Source organism: Cuculus canorus, chromosome 2 (genome assembly GCF_017976375.1).
Source record: "Cuculus canorus isolate bCucCan1 chromosome 2, bCucCan1.pri, whole genome shotgun sequence".
Lineage (NCBI taxonomy): Eukaryota > Metazoa > Chordata > Aves > Cuculiformes > Cuculidae > Cuculus > Cuculus canorus.
This window is the reverse complement of record NC_071402.1, coordinates 64,737,949-64,753,319: the sequence shown is the minus strand read 5'-3', so window position 1 is coordinate 64,753,319 and position 15,371 is coordinate 64,737,949. Positions and strand designations below refer to the sequence as shown.

Sequence of the window (15,371 nt, the reverse complement as noted above, 5' to 3'; positions counted from 1 at the left end):
TGTGTTAGGTCTTCCTCCTGTGTGTGGATTAAAGAGTACAGTGAATTAGGAGATGGTTGGATTATATCCTCTGCCTTATGTACTGACTGTGCTGCTTTTTGCATCAAACTCATTTCAGGTGTGGAAAATTGGAAAGCCTTCACATCTCTAATGTGGTGGTACCGAGGCATGTGATCTTTTTTTTGGACTGGAAGTGGTGCTGAAGAAAGGTGGTAGAGCTTCTGTTTCTGCTGACAAAGGATAAAATGAAGCTGTCAAGAGAAGCAAAGACGACTTAAGAGACCAGAGTCGAAGACAAAGCAGAGTGAATTAAGATGTATATGGTGTGACGTGTGCATTGGATAGAAATAGAAAACACAGTTCACTTGGTGTACTGAATGTTTCTTTGCTGAAATAGACAATATGCCACAAAAAAAGGAGGACAGTAACCCGTCTTAGACTTATTAACTTCCAGTGACTTTTCCTACTTTAAGCAGCAGAAAGTCATTCCCTTGTTTTCTGTTTCTTTTACACTTCCTTGATTCTTTTGGCTGAATTTCTGTTGTCGTCTTATTGTCAAATGGCAGATACACCGTTATCTTTTGTTTGGCCCTTCTTTAGAAAAATACTGGCATTTTAAAGAAAATTGCAGCTTAAGAGGTACACGAATAATCTTGCAGCTCCACTCAATAGTATTTCTTACTGAAGGTAGAATGGTTTGTAGTGTTTCTGAGCACCACCTTACCATTAAGGAATAGTGGTTTTCAGATATGTGAGAAAAAGATTAACACTGTAATTGGAATCAAACCCTCCCAGTTCCAGTGAACTTGTATTACTAAGGATATTTGACTGATTACAGTAATACTTTGTCATCATCTGTTACTGGCAGTCAGATTCTATTTGCCCCTTTTGTTATTAACCTTAAATATTTGAAGGAGCCTTATACTGAGAGCTGGGGCTTCTTTTGCAGGGTTGCAGGAAAGCTATGCTAAGTTTTCTTGCCCAAATGCTTTCTGCAGCTGGGTGGAGTATCCCTTTTTGCATGGGTTTTTCCTCCTTTTTCCATCCCTTGTTTCAGAAAGGTACTGAACTAGTTGGGTGTTACACTTTTGTAGGAATCTTCAGGTGTGTGTTGCCAGCTTCTCAGGTTTTGTGCACTGTTCATTATTTAATGGGGAAATTTTTTTGCATTCTAGAAAGAAGATTGCTCCAATTCCAGAGCTCTGTATTATTGGGTTTTAATTTCAGAGAAACAATTAAAAACTACTACTTCAGAATTATTTCAGCCAATTACTGACATTTCAGGATCTCAGCTGAGTACGTAGTCCTGTCATGGCTTAGCATTTACAAGATAGCTAACTTTTTCAGTGATGTTACAGACTTGGCATCAACTGGCTTGTCCAGTGATGCTTTAGAATTCATTGTGGTCATAACTGGAAGATGGGATTTGTCTGCTGTGTCTTCTAGATGACTGAGAGTTAAATGTCTAAGTTGGAACCATTCACCCTAAACTCTGTACTCTGAAAGAAACTGGTGTCTTTATTGCAGATCTGTAGCACAGCAGAGAAACGGAACGACAAAAGAACAAAAGCCAAATTATGTTGACTGCGTACATTGCTTGCTGCAGTTAACCATAGAATCGTTTGGTTGGAAAAGACCTTTGAGATTGAGTCCACTACTAAACCATATCCCTGAGCACCTCAGCTACCCATCTTTTGAACTTTAAAATTTTAAGATGTAAGAGTGATAGTAGGTTCTACAGATAAAACTATGACCAGTTGTTTCTGCTTGTCCCATTTTATTTTGTGCTGGAGATCTAAATGTCTTTCCCATCTTCATACTTTTTTTCTCACACTTTCTTTTTATTCATTTGCAGATGTCTCCTCCCTGCTCCTTCTGCAGTTTAATACCTGTTTAGTAACAGGTTTGTTTTGGTTTAGTAATTTTCTTGAGATGCCAGTTTCAACCAGAGCGAAATGACACAATAAAATTTTCTATTATGTGCATGTTACAGATGGTTGCAACAGCATGAGAAATGTAGCTTCTCAGAAAGATATAACTAGTTGGATAATGTGGAAATGACAAGATCACCAGGAAAAACTGCTTTAGCTCTTTAATGCAATATGAAATGAAAATATTTGTGAATGGAACTCCTCTGCTTTTCTTTGTGTGGAAAGCAAGTGAATAGTTTTTTGGGTGCTATTTTGCTTGTATACAGAAAAAAAAAAAAAGTGAGTTGGAAAAATCACTGAAATAGAAAGGAGTTTAGCAGGAGGTTCAGCGTACCAGTTTTGTGTTTATTACAAAGTTAGAATTATGATGGGAATTCCCTGCTGTGACTTAGAAAACAAAATCATCATGGAAAACAATGTCAGAAGTCAACTGAAATTACCAAAATTACTGTTGCCTTTTTTCTTTTCTTTTTTTTTTTTTTTTTTCTTAAAAAAAAAGGCTCTTGTTATTTGGAAACCCTTTCAGAAGCATCTGTATTGCTTAAAAGTAGCAGGAGTTATGCAGGGATTTCTTTCTCTAAGGAACCTTGTTCTTAACATGGACATAAATTGACTGAATTTATCTGGGAGCAGGATTTGGTAATTTGTGCTGTTAATCCCATTTTAATCAAGTGTATTTTAAGGGCAGTTGGGGAGTCCCTGATTTACTTGCTTTCTAGGAGACGTTCTTTTGATTTAAGCTATGTCTCTTTATTTTTTGATAATTTTTGTTTAACCTAATTATCAGATCATTTTAATAATTAGCCAGCTAGTTGCCCTCCAGAGCATTATAGTTAAACGTCAGGTGAGAATCCAAGTTAAGTTCTTGCAGAATGATTTTTTTAATTATGAGCCACCATTATGTTTATTATAGCTGGAGATGGTCATTAACTGTAATAAACCTTGTGCATTTGACAATACTTTGTAGTGAGTTTCATTATTCTTAAAACTTACAGCTTTTTTATTTTCTTTTGCTGAATACAGTGAATTACTGAAATGTAAGAAGTTGTTACAGAAGCACGCAAACTTGCAGGGAGACTCAGAAGCAGGTTTGTTGTAGATGGTGTGAACTCTGAATTTTCCTTACTGAAATATCTAGCAAGAAAGCAAGCAAACATTTAATGGATTAAAGAAGTATTGTTTCCTGTTACTCAGAAAGCAGGAAAGTGGTAATGCTCTAATCTGTTTGTAAAGGTGTGATCTTTATATTTTTTTCTTTTTCTTTCTTTTTTTTTTTTTTTTTTTTTTTTTTTGTCGTTTAGGTCCCTGGCAAGCGTAATGGACAGTACAGAAAAAGGCCTGTCCTCAGCTGAAAATTTAAAAGGTTTTATTGAGATAATAATTCCTCTACTGATTGAGTGCTGGATTGAAGCATCTCCTGCACAATCAGCTCCCATTCTTGGAAACCTTTTGGAATCAGAATCTCAGCAGCTTATGCAGCAAGTGCTTAGTATAATCCATTTATTATGGAAACTCACAAAGCGACATGATGAAACATATAAAATGGTAAGGGAGACGTGATCTGTGGCATGATAATGACAGTTCATTTTGTTATGATTGGGAACTAGTGATTTGTGATTGGAAGTAGTGGAAGTACTTTATTAAGAGAGAAAAAGCTTTAGTTCAGAGTAGAATTTGAATTTGGATTTTGTCAGGTGTCTTGCTCTAGAAAAGAACCTCTTGAACCGAGCATTCACCAACAGTCTCCAGGAATCCTTCATTACAGGTTGCAGCACAAAAGCTTTTGAAACTCAGAGTGTTATTTGAGAAGAGTACTTTGTCTCCCAGATAACCTCTAGAATATAAATCTCCACAAAACATAGAATGCAGCTGTTTGTTCCGTTTTTTTTATGTATTGAACGATATGGGGGTGGGGTGGAAATGAACAAACACTAAAACCTTGGAAGAGTGAGGGATAGTGGTGGTAGGAGATCCTGTCGTTGCTCAGTGCAACCTCTGTTGCATCACAGTGGGTAATATCGCAAGACATTTTTTGATAAATGAATTGCTGTTTTTATGTTACTCTTGGTGTTCTTGCAAAGGTTTTGCAAACTGGAAAAAGAACACTTTCCATTTTGGCTCTTGAAAGTAGTTGGAAGGAGTGTTTAGACAGCTTTTTGTTTACCTGTGTTGGACTGTAGGTTGATTGCTTAAACAAGAATTTACGCATGGTATAATTACTGGAAAACATCTGTGCAATCATTCCCTTAGACCAGAGTTGCCCAGTATTCACTGCCTGAAGGATTATTCTGTGTATATGACTGCTGTTCCCCTTTTCCCTCTTCATCTTTTCTAGAGGGCCTCTTAGCAGGCAGTTTGCCAAGTATATACCTATGGCAACCTGCTCTCCCCAGCCTTTTTCTTTAGTGTACTGTAGATCTGCTGGCCTTAGCCGTAGGGTGTTTGCATTTTGCTCAGTTGAAAGGAGGGATCCTGTGTCCAGAGGTGAGCTGTCTGTAACACACAATTGCATTATGACCTAAGGTTGTTTTGGAAAAAAAATTGGTATCCACACAGTTTTTTTTTTTTAATTTGAGCATGTTGTGTTTTAAATAAGATAAACAGTTCATTTTATCTTTTCCTTTATAGTCACCTTCGTATAATGCATTCAAAAGGCTCAGTTTGGACGCGGAAGCTTTGCGTATTTAATAGCCCTTGGGTTTACAGGCCAAAGCGGGTATTACAGATGCTTTGGGAAACTACTCTGAACAAGATTAGTGGAAACCTATTAATCTTAGAAGTGTTTGGTCATTCTTAGTATCAGAAAGGTTATTCTGAGCAATTTGATAGTAGTGCAGGCATTTTGTGATGAGCTCTGCTGGACACAGTGGAATGGTGACTGTGAGAATGCTAACACACAAAGTAAATTTTGTTTTTAAATACTGAAAAAAATCCTTTGTCTATAAGGATGGCCTTTCTAGTGAAAACATTTTATCGGTAGAGTTTGAACTGCAAATACACTAGTGACGGGAAAGATGAAGGCAGTGTCAGAATAAGTCTTAATGACAAACTCAGGACAGTCACTGGAAGGAAATTAGAGGTCACTCAGATTTTGAGTACCCTGATAAATTGATATGAAAGCATTTTCACTTCTGTAGCTCACTGTGTTTAATATTGTATCTCTCCACATTAATCTGTGCAAAGAAGTTGTAGTTGTCTAGTTTGAGCTGGATGTTGTTGCTCAACCTTGGCTCGTATCCTAATTTTGCTGCCTTGTTTTGCGGACCTTCAGGTTCACGCAGAGGACTTCAACATTTACATCTGAAAGCTAACAGATAGGACAACTTGAGAACAGAAGCTAAAGTTCGGGTTTTGCATTGATTCCAGTAGTGGATTTTGGAAGATAATTGTATCGATGTATTTCACTTACAACTATGTTTTCTGTCCATGATCTGCTTTCCCTAACAGGAACTGTGGCTTCGGATGAATTACCTTGTTGATTTCAAGCACTACTTCATGCGTCATTTTCCTTATTCTATACAAGAAACAGTAAAGCCCAAAAAGAAAGATTCGTGCAAAGGGTAAGAATCAAATCAATGGTACAGCTTTTAATTTCACAAGTGAGACAATGTGAGTCCTATGCCTAATCCAGTATTAAGTTTTTAATGATGGAAGAGAAAACTTTGGATTGTGTATTCCTTGAAGATGTGTAGAGAAGCTTTTATAGGAAGGTAGCAGTGCTTTGAATTGAGAAAGGTTGGTTGTTCATTGTAAAAACATTGTCATGTGAATAACCTGCAGTAGAAATGAAAATGCTGTCTTAGAGAAATGAAAGTTTTATTCAACACTTGATCTGGAATTTGCATGTTGCTAAATAGTCATTTGTGTTAGTCTGACTAGTTTTGTATTTCTGCTTGTTTTCTTCAGCTGACTGCTGAATTACATCAAACTGTAGTTAAAACTTTTTTTCACCCACGCCTACTGTTCTATAGGTGTATCACAGGGCTAGATAAATACAGCTAGGAGCGACGGGAAACATTGCCTATCCTGTATGGTAAACAGTACTGCATAACAGGAGAAGCCAAACACTATTGCATTTCTTTACTGTTGAGCTGGCAGAGAGGGTGCACGAATTGTATTCTGGTACAGGCCAGCAGCAGGTTGTCTCCCCTCTCAGCTTCCACATGTGAGACTCTATTCCCGCAAAGTCTATTCTTCTACACCATTGCAGTCCACGTACAACATTGCTGTATGTTCAAGGGATATCAACTAGTGTCTGTCTTGGTTTTGGGTACTTGCAAACTGTGCCGATGTAGACGGAGCTGTAGTATTAGAACCACCTGTTTTTATACTAGGGGTCTGCCGTGTTGCAGGCGTACTTGAGGCTGAAATCCCTTTTGATATTTTGACCGTTGTGTTTTTCTTCTGTTTTGCATTTCCTGGTTTTGATCTGGATAGCCTTCCTTGAATCTGAAAATCCCAGAATTGGTAGTTAGGCAATGCAACCATCCTTCTTGTCTTCTAGATGACCTGCTGAGTCACTCTACTTCTGTTTGTTGTTCTTCACTCCACTGCTAAGTTATGCCCCATTCTTGCACTTTAAAGTAAAAGTATTGTTGGTTACGTGCAGGGGAAAATAACCTGTGAAACTTTTTTTTGGTTTTTTCTTTTGGCTGTTACTTCAAGACTTGTAGAAACTTAGCTTCATGCTGCAAGAAGAGAGTTGCTTCTGTTTGCCTTTGCTTGCCGACACATTGGGTTAAAAGAAACCTTGGAAATTTGGAACATTTGGAAAACTTGCATGGCATTTCGAGGCTTCCTTCATTCTCCAGTTTGCAAACTGTTGCAGAAATTTATTACTGTTAGCACTAAGTATCTACATATTCTGAACACAAAGGAAAGTTATTAGCGTTCATGCCATGTGTAAGCGTTGTCTGCAGGTTGAGGTTGCTTTGCTTGTATTGTAATGCTTGGTCCTGAACTGAAGAGTGGCTGCACTTAAGTTAGTGCAGGTTATAGTTCTTTTCATTGTTTTGTTTTCACAGCTCTACTTTTTGTTCTGAATGTTGACATTTAGCTTTCCTTAGATAAATGCTGTGATTTTTCTTTTCTTGTACACTGTGAGTGAGCAGTCAGCAAGCAGAGAAGTTCTAGCATTATATATCAAGCTGCAACACCCTCGAGCCCTTTAGTGATATCCCTTAGTCTTTCAAACTTCTGCAGGCGGCAGGGTGGTCTTGCAGAATACCGTGATGGTGAAAAATGTGTTTCTGATTCCACATGAGTATGGAAAAAAGTACCTAAATGGATTTCTTTGTGCTGTTTGTGGTGCTTTTTGTCATTGTGTAATAATGGCAAAATCCATGTGATTCTTTACAGAAGAAACTGAAACTGAGGATTAGTTTGGTTTAGCCTTCCTTTACTGGTTTTAGTCACCTAAAAGTGCTGCTAGGCCAGAGTAAAAATATCAAACAGGAGAAGCCAGCCATCAAGATTCAGTTTGGGGCTTTTGTTGTCGCTGCCTCTATAAATATAAGAAGCCGACATTTGGGTGGCAGAACAAAATATTTCAAGTGCACGGATCTCAAATATGGAGTCTTTTAAAAGGCATATTGGCTTTAAAACTTCAACGCTTAGAATTTTTTTCAACATAGTGTAATTTCTGTCAAAGTAGTGGGTATTACAAGGCACAAAGTATTGGGGTTTTTTAAATCTATTTCTCTTTTCTCCCCTTTCTCCTCCCCTTTAGCAACAAGTACTGTATGACATCCTCAAACAGCGTAGACCATCTTCTACTGAACTTAACCTTGTGTGACATAATGGTTTCACTAGCGAGCGCTTCAACCCTTCAGACAGATTCTGGTTGGCTGGATCTGATTAGGAAATTTGTGACAGATACTCTTCAGGATGGCAGCAAGCTGAATAGCAAGCAGGTGAACAGGTTGCTTGGTGTGACTTGGAGACTGATGCAGATACAGCAAAACAAAGGTAAGACAGGAGTAGTTTCTGAAAAACAAAGCGATGCACTGACAAAACTTGAGTTCTTCTAGTGGTTTTAGTTCACTTCATCTTGCATCCTCAGTTGTTACGTCATAAAGTATTTTGTCTATAGAGGTAAATGGAATTTCATGGTCATCTCTCTGTGTAGCATTAACAACTACTTGATTTTTAAGAATGCTGTTAGATTGCTACTGTTGATACACAAAGTATCAATATATTTGTATATCTGTTTTCTTCTTTTACTTCTTAATATGTTCTTATAAATGGGATTATGAGTTTTCTTCGTTAAAAAAATACTTAGTACTATGTAGAGATTCCTGGTATTTTAATAGTGTAGTCCTTATTCAAAATGATTAGCGTAGCTAGTAGGCTTCCTTGAGTGCTGTCACATGACCATTCTAGATTTCTGATAACGTGAAATGCCAAGATAGTTTTGGTGGAAGCTTCTGTAAAACGTTTTCCAAGGTGCTTGATTTGAATTCTTTTTGAAGAGAAAAGGTGTTTCCAGTTGTGACCCGTAGGAGTGGTACGATATTTAGTTTGGCTTTTCCTCTGGGTTTTCAAGTACTACTTGGTTTTGTTCCAGATGAGAAAGTGGTTGATGTGTCTGTTAAGTAATTGATGTAAAAGTTCTGTAGAAAAGAATTTTTTGGTAAATTGAGAGGTAGCGGGGCTCTGTTGTGTCTTACCAGTCCAGTAGAAGTGAATTCCACAGCTATGCAGCCAAGTAGAGCTTATAGAAAAGGCTTTGCCCTTAGCAGCAGATTGCAATGTTAGTGTTATAAGATGAAAAGATGTCAGATGTTCCTCAACTATATTTTGGCAGTTAGTTCTATCTCCTTCCAAATCCATTTTAATTGGGAATCTCTCTCTTCCTCTGTCCGTGATCACAAAGATAATAACTAATCATTCCTGTCTGCACTCCGGAGTTAGCTTTCTTTTGAAGGCAAATAGTAGTCCAAAGTCAGAGATAGACCTTCCTTACCGACTGAGCTAAGGCAGAAGTCTTGCTGCTTAGGAATAGTTAACAAACTATTGTTAGACAAGTTAAATCAGATATTTCACACTTTTCCTTGTCATGGAATGTTGATTTTTCCCTTTTCTACCAAACTTTTCCCAGATAGCGAATAGTGGCTGGAATTTCTCTAACCAAAGTGGCTATGTTAGTGCAGTAATTTTCCTCAGGAATGCAGAAAGTAAATAAGCTTAAAATGAAGTTTCAGTGAAATTCCAAAAGATTAATACATTTGGATTGTCTCTGCTGATCTTGTAAAAGTTCAGCAGTTTCACAGCAAATGGGCAGTCGTTTACCTCATGAATCTGTGTCTGTTTGTGTGGACAATTTATCTCATCCCTCCAAGAGAAATCGTTGTGCAGTACTTAAAGCCTGACTAGACGTCTGATTAGGATTGATTTACTAGCTGTAGAGGAAATAACGCCTAGACATGCTGGAGAAATGAGTTGGTGGTTCAAGAAGAAGTGTGAAGTCCTGCCCCTGGGGAGGAACGGGCCCATGAACCTGTCCATGAGGGAGGTGGAGCTGCCGGAGAGCAGCTTGGCAGAGGAGGAGCAAGGGGTCTGGGTTGACCCTGAGATGAGAATGAGCCAGCAAGAAGCCCTTGTGTCCCATGGTGTTCTGGGCTACATTAGGAGGAGTGTTGAGAGCAGGGATAGGGAGGTGATCCGCCCCTTCTGTTGTGCACAGGCGAGGACGTGCCTGGAGTGCCGTGTCCAGTTTCGGGCTCCGCAGTACAAGAGAGATATGGACATAGTGTCAGAAGTGCAGTGAAGGGTGATGAAGATGAGGGCACCGGAGCACCTCTCCTATGCGAAATGGCTGAGAGGGCTGGGACTGTTCAGCGTGGAGGAGGCTCAGGGGACATCTCATCAACGCATGGAACTACCCGAAGGAAGGGTGCAAAGAAGATGGAGCCGGGTTCTTGTCAGTGGTGCCCAGTGAACTCTCTCCTTTCTCCCACCTTTGGTACCTTCCAGGCCACAGGTCCCCTGTCACAGTCACAACGGCTATGACATCACCACAACCACTATGACATCACAGTGGCCTGGTGCTGTCAGAAGCCACCTAAGAGGCTGTTGCTGGGCACCTAGCAAAGCTGTGCCCAGTGCAGCTGGTCCAGAGTTCAGTGGTACTTGGAGGCGTTTGGATGCCAAAGATGTCTGGAAGGAAGAGCAGGCAGAGCAGTGAGGCCAAGCCTGTCTCTGCGGCAGGGAGCAGCCAGGGCAAGTGGCCCACAGCCACAAAAGGCACCTCCCAGGAGCCTGAAGCAGGGTCGTCGGCCACGGAGGAGGAGCAGTGTCTCATCCCATGCTGTGAGGGAGGTTGACCACCCTTCTGCGAGCGATGGCGTGCTGCCTGGGAGTGCAGAGGCAGCAGGGAGCAGCAGCCAGGCAAGCTCGAAGCGGACAGCGTTTGCTTCAGGATCGGCAGAGAAGGACAAGAAGTCCAAGCCTGTGTCTGTGCCAGGGAGCAGCCAGGCAAGTGGCCGCTCAGCATTGAAGCGGAAGGCCTCACCTTCACGTGCAGAAGGGAAGAGCGCAGAGTCCAAGTGTGTCTCTGTGCCAGGGAGCAGACAGAGCGGCCAGGCAAGTGGCTGCTCCCCTTTGCATGGGACAGCAAAGAGACGCTTCCCACAGCCACCAAAGGCACCTCTCAAGAGCCTGAAGCGGGGCCGTCGGCCAGGGAAGGGGAGCAGTGTCTCGTCCCATGCCGTGAGGGAGGTTGACCGTCCTTCTGCGAGCGATGGTGTGCTGCCTGGGAGTGCAGAGGCAGCAGGGAGCAGCAGCCAGGCAAGTTCGAAGCGGACAGCGTTTGCTTCGGGTTTGGAAGAGAAGGACAAGAAGTCCAAGCCTACATCCGCGCCAGGGAGCGACGAGGGAAGTAGCAAGTCGTCTTTGAAACAGGCGTCATCGGCTGGAAGCGCAGAAGGGAACAACATGGCTTGCCAGGTCTACCTCCGTACTAAGGAAGAGCCAGAGCAGCCAGGAGAGTGGCCGCTCAGCTTTGAAGCGGAAGGCATCGGCTTTAGGCGCAGAAGAGAAGAGCCCAGAGGCCAAGCGTGTCTGCGTGGCAGGGACCAGCCAGAGCGGCCAGGGAAGTGGCAGCTCCCCCGTGCAAGAGAGGCATGGTGTGAGGCCCAGTCATGACCACACACCAAAGGACGACGTGCAGCCCATGGAAGTGGATCCTGTAGAGCATGGCGTGGAGCCAATGGAGGTGGATCCGCCCAACGACACCGTAGAGCCAATGGAGGTGGATCCACCTGACAACAGCGAGGAGCCGATGGAGGTGGATCCATCTCAATAAGGATCATCCATGGCAGTGGGTCCACCTCTGTAGGGATCACCTGCCAGTACTCCAACCATGCAGGCTCCTTTCTTTTGGCAGTGCTCTACACGTTCTGAACTGTATTGCGTCAGATGATACTGCGAAAGATGTTGTGTGCCAAAAATAAAACTGATTTGATTGAAAGCTCTTAGACATGAAGAGCCTGGAAGGGTGTGTCTTCTTTAGACGATGATGTGAAAGCAAAAAAGGAACCGTTATGAAAAACGTGTTTCAGCACACAGTGGAAATCAAAAGCAGGGAAACTTAGACTTAAAAATCAAGGAGCTAACGAGAGAGACATTAAATAGAACCTCAGTCTACCTCCTGCACATTGTACTGTGTTATTCATACAGTCCTGTTTTTCAGGGTTGCTTGTTTTGAGTAGGTATTTGTGCTGGGTTGAATTGCACATATCCGCCTTTTTCTGTGGCTGTCTCGAAGAGCTCCGCTCTGTAATGTCTTAAGATTTCTCTGCAGTGTTTAAGATTCCACTCTGGATCTGCTCTCTGTAGTTAGAAGGTCTGCTCCTTTCTTGCATCTCTCAGGTACGGCTTTAGCACCAGCTTGCCTGCTAGTTGTGCTTTTCTTTGGGTATTAAAGAACACACACCTGGTCACTTGAGAAGGAAGCTTGCTGTGTGCCAACTAAAACTGAAATACGTTGGAAATGAGGAGGACCTTGGTTGCATTTTGGAAGTTTGCCTAATGTCAACCTCTCAAGCCCTGCTTTTTAAGTGTAGATTTTAGAATCGCTTCCGGTTTTCAAGTTGTCCTATTTCTCTGAAGCAATTGAAAGAGTAGGAGCTGCTCTACTAAAGGTGACATAGGGAGTTCTTGGAACGTGGCTGAACGTTTTGCACAGTTTAAATATTTATTTCTTATTCGATGTGTTCAGTTAGCAGTTCAGTTATTTGTTATGTATATTATAACATATACATTGTTTTATGTATATAATTATATATATATATATTATAACATATGAATGATATATATTATAACATTATTCTACTTGCTCAGTAAGCAGTTAGCATAGGTGAGAAGTGAAGAAGGTTGGTGTGAGGCTACCGCACTTGGGTAAAAGGATTCCCACTGACTGGGAAAGGAGAAACATAACTTCCATTTTTAAGAAAGGAATGCTCATAGAACTGCAGACTGGTCAGTCTCACCTCTGTGTCTAGCAACATCATGAAGCAGATCCTCCTGGGAACTCTGCTTAGGCACATGGAAGATAAGGAGATAATTGGTGACAACCAGCATGGCTTCACTAAGGGCAAATCAGGCCTGACAAATTTGGTGGCCTCCTACGATGGGGCTACAGCATTGATTGATAAGGCATTGGTTGATTAGGGAAGAGTAACTTGACATCATCTACTTGGACTTCTGCAAAGCCTTTGACACTGTATCACACAACATTCTTGTCTCAAAACTGGAGAGATATGGATTTGATGGATGGACCATTTGGTGGGTAAGGAATTGGCTGGATGATCCCACTCAAAGAGTTGTGGTCAATGGCTCAGTGTGCAAATGGAGATCAGTGACAAGTGGTGTTCCTCGGGGGTCACTTTTGAGAGCAGTGTTGTTTAACATCTTTGTTGTAGACATGGACAGTGGGTTTGAGGGCACTTTGCCAATGACATCAAGCTCTGTGGTGTAGTTGACACACTGGAGGGAAGGAATGGCACCCAGAGGGACCTTGACAGGCTTAAGAGGTGGCCCTGAGCTAACCTCATGGAGTTCAAGAAGGCCAAGTGCAAGGTCCTGCACCTGGGTCAGGGCAATCCCAATCATAAATACAGGTTGGGCAGAGAATGGATTGAGAGTATCCCTGAAGCACCTCTTCTGTGAGGACAGGCTGAGAGACTTGGGATTGTACAGCCTAGTATCCGGTGAGATCTTACATCAGCCTTTCAGTACTTAAAGGGGACGTACAGGAGTATGGGAGGGGAGCTCTTTATCAGGGAGTGCAGTGATGGGACAATGGGTAGCAGTTTTAAGCTGAAAGAGGGGAGATTTATATTAGATATTAGAAAGAATTTTTTTCCTGTGAGGCTCTGTAACAGGTTGTCCAGAGAAGTCTTGGCTGCCCCATCCCTGGAGTTGTTCAAGGCCAGGTTGGGTGGGGCTTTGAGCAACCTGACCTAGTGGAAGGTGTCCCTGCCTATGGCAAAGGTGTTTGGTCCGGGGGAACTTTAAGGTCCCTTCCAACCCAAACTGTTCTGTGATATGGAAGATAGCTGTGGAAGCAGGAACTTATTGATTCTCAGCCATCTCACAACCTGTGCATTTCCTTGTCTTTAAGAAGTTCTAAAGTTTTCACTTGTGTGTTGTCTGGCTCTTTTGTGTACGGCTCTTTCACAGGTTACATGAGAAGGCATTGTTTTAAAAATTTTTGGTACTTTCCTACAGGGTTAAATGTCGGAAGTTGCAGATACAGATTGTAGCTCTTCTGTGTCTGTGTGTGTGTTTAAAATCAGAAGATTAAGAAGCACTACTGAAGATTTTATATATTTTCTTTCTAGTGGCAACAGAACCCTTGATAAAAGCAGTATATACCCTATACCAGCAAAGGAATCTCCTCTTTCCAGTTCGTACGTTGCTTTTGAAATTTTTTAGTAGAGTTTACCAAAAAGAAGATTTGAGGACTCAAAGAATCAGGTAAAAACGATTTGCTTATTCTTTTTCATTTTAACATTATATATTGATTTCAGAAGTTAGAACACTGAATTTCTGTGTGGGTGTGGTAAAGTTTCATTCTGAATCTGTTTTGGCACTCTGTCACTGAGATTTGAAAATGTAGATTTTCTGTGAGATTGAGATGTGTATTAGCCGAGTTATCTTTTTTCTTAACATGCTTACTAGAAAGATCTTAATGATTTTGAATTTAACTCAAAAGTACAGTGCTGTGAGTTCATTGTTACTGACTGTGTGGTAGTCAGTAGATGTGTAAAAATCGTGCAGCTATAGCCACAGAGCATTTCCATTACTTTAGCCTGAGGTTGTGGACTTGTGTCTTATTGCCTTTGGTGGTTCTGGCAGTGCCTTTTATAATTATTTACTTCAAGAAAAGTATTCTTCTCTTTTGGGTGTGTGGTTCTAAAGAAACTAGGTTAAAGGAAATGTTCCTTTGGGGTTCCCAGTTTCATGCATCTATTAGGTGTTTGGCTTTTTTCAAGTAAGATGAGATCATTCTCTATCGCTGCTATTGCACTTCTTCAGCTTAAGATTTGTCCAAATTGTCTTTAAGTCTTAGCTTTTCGAGAAGATATTTTTCAGCCAAGTCATCTGGTTCCAGCTATGTAAAATCCTTAAATACAGATCAGGCTGCATCAGTCCTACCTCATTTGAGAACTGCAAAGGGACTTAAGATTATACCCATGATAAATATTTCTGCTTCTGAGTAAAAATGCAACTTCGGGGCCTTCAGAAGTACTGGCATCCACTAGCAGAGTCAGGCTTTGGGAAAGTTATTCTGTTCTGCACCTACTTTGTTTTGTTAAATCTTAAGTTGTAATGCCTGAGTACACGTAACTAGATATTTCTGGCTATAGATTAACACTACCCTATAAATATTATAAAAAGTATAGGGAATTTACAAGACAGACAGGAAAAACACTTGGGAATATTCCATTCTCCTCCTCTTTTCAACCAGAGTGAAAAGATGTTTTTCATATTCATTTTCCCAAGGTTACGTGATCACTGTTATCTGTACTTACCTGGAAGTCTTGAGCATCTCATCCAGTATCACATGCTTGTCTGTTTAGAAAGCTTTAACTTTCTGTCTTAGGACATCACAAATAGCAGTAGTTTTCCTGCTGTTCCTCTTAGTCTTCTACATCTTTAAATTTTGCAAATGAAGAATCAGATCAGCTGAATGTAATGAAATCCATGGATCAGTTGGATTGCCTGTGAAAAACCATCGTGACTGCAGGAGGTTCTGCATGACTGGCAGAAGACTGCTGTTAACCAATCTGGAAGAGAATCTGGGGAGTTTCAGGCTAATGAGCCTTCTTGGCTCAATCTCTGAAAAGATCATACAGCAGTTTGCTAGGAATTAGTATGTGAACATGTAAGGGACAAGCAGGTAATCAGGGGCAAGCTAGCATGTACGTCAGAACA

At 41.2% G+C, this 15,371-nt stretch overlaps 1 protein-coding gene across 1 annotated transcript in view; it reads left to right on the top strand.

Moving 5' to 3' along the window:
• Positions 1–15,371, top strand: part of TEX10 (testis expressed 10) — a 62,544-nt gene that overhangs the window by 8,479 nt on the left and 38,694 nt on the right. The window contains exons 4-7 of the mRNA XM_054060518.1: positions 3,233–3,476; positions 5,379–5,491; positions 7,660–7,898; positions 13,775–13,910. Coding sequence (XP_053916493.1) covers positions 3,233–3,476; positions 5,379–5,491; positions 7,660–7,898; positions 13,775–13,910 — 732 coding nt within the window. The remainder of the gene's footprint in view (positions 1–3,232; positions 3,477–5,378; positions 5,492–7,659; positions 7,899–13,774; positions 13,911–15,371) is intronic.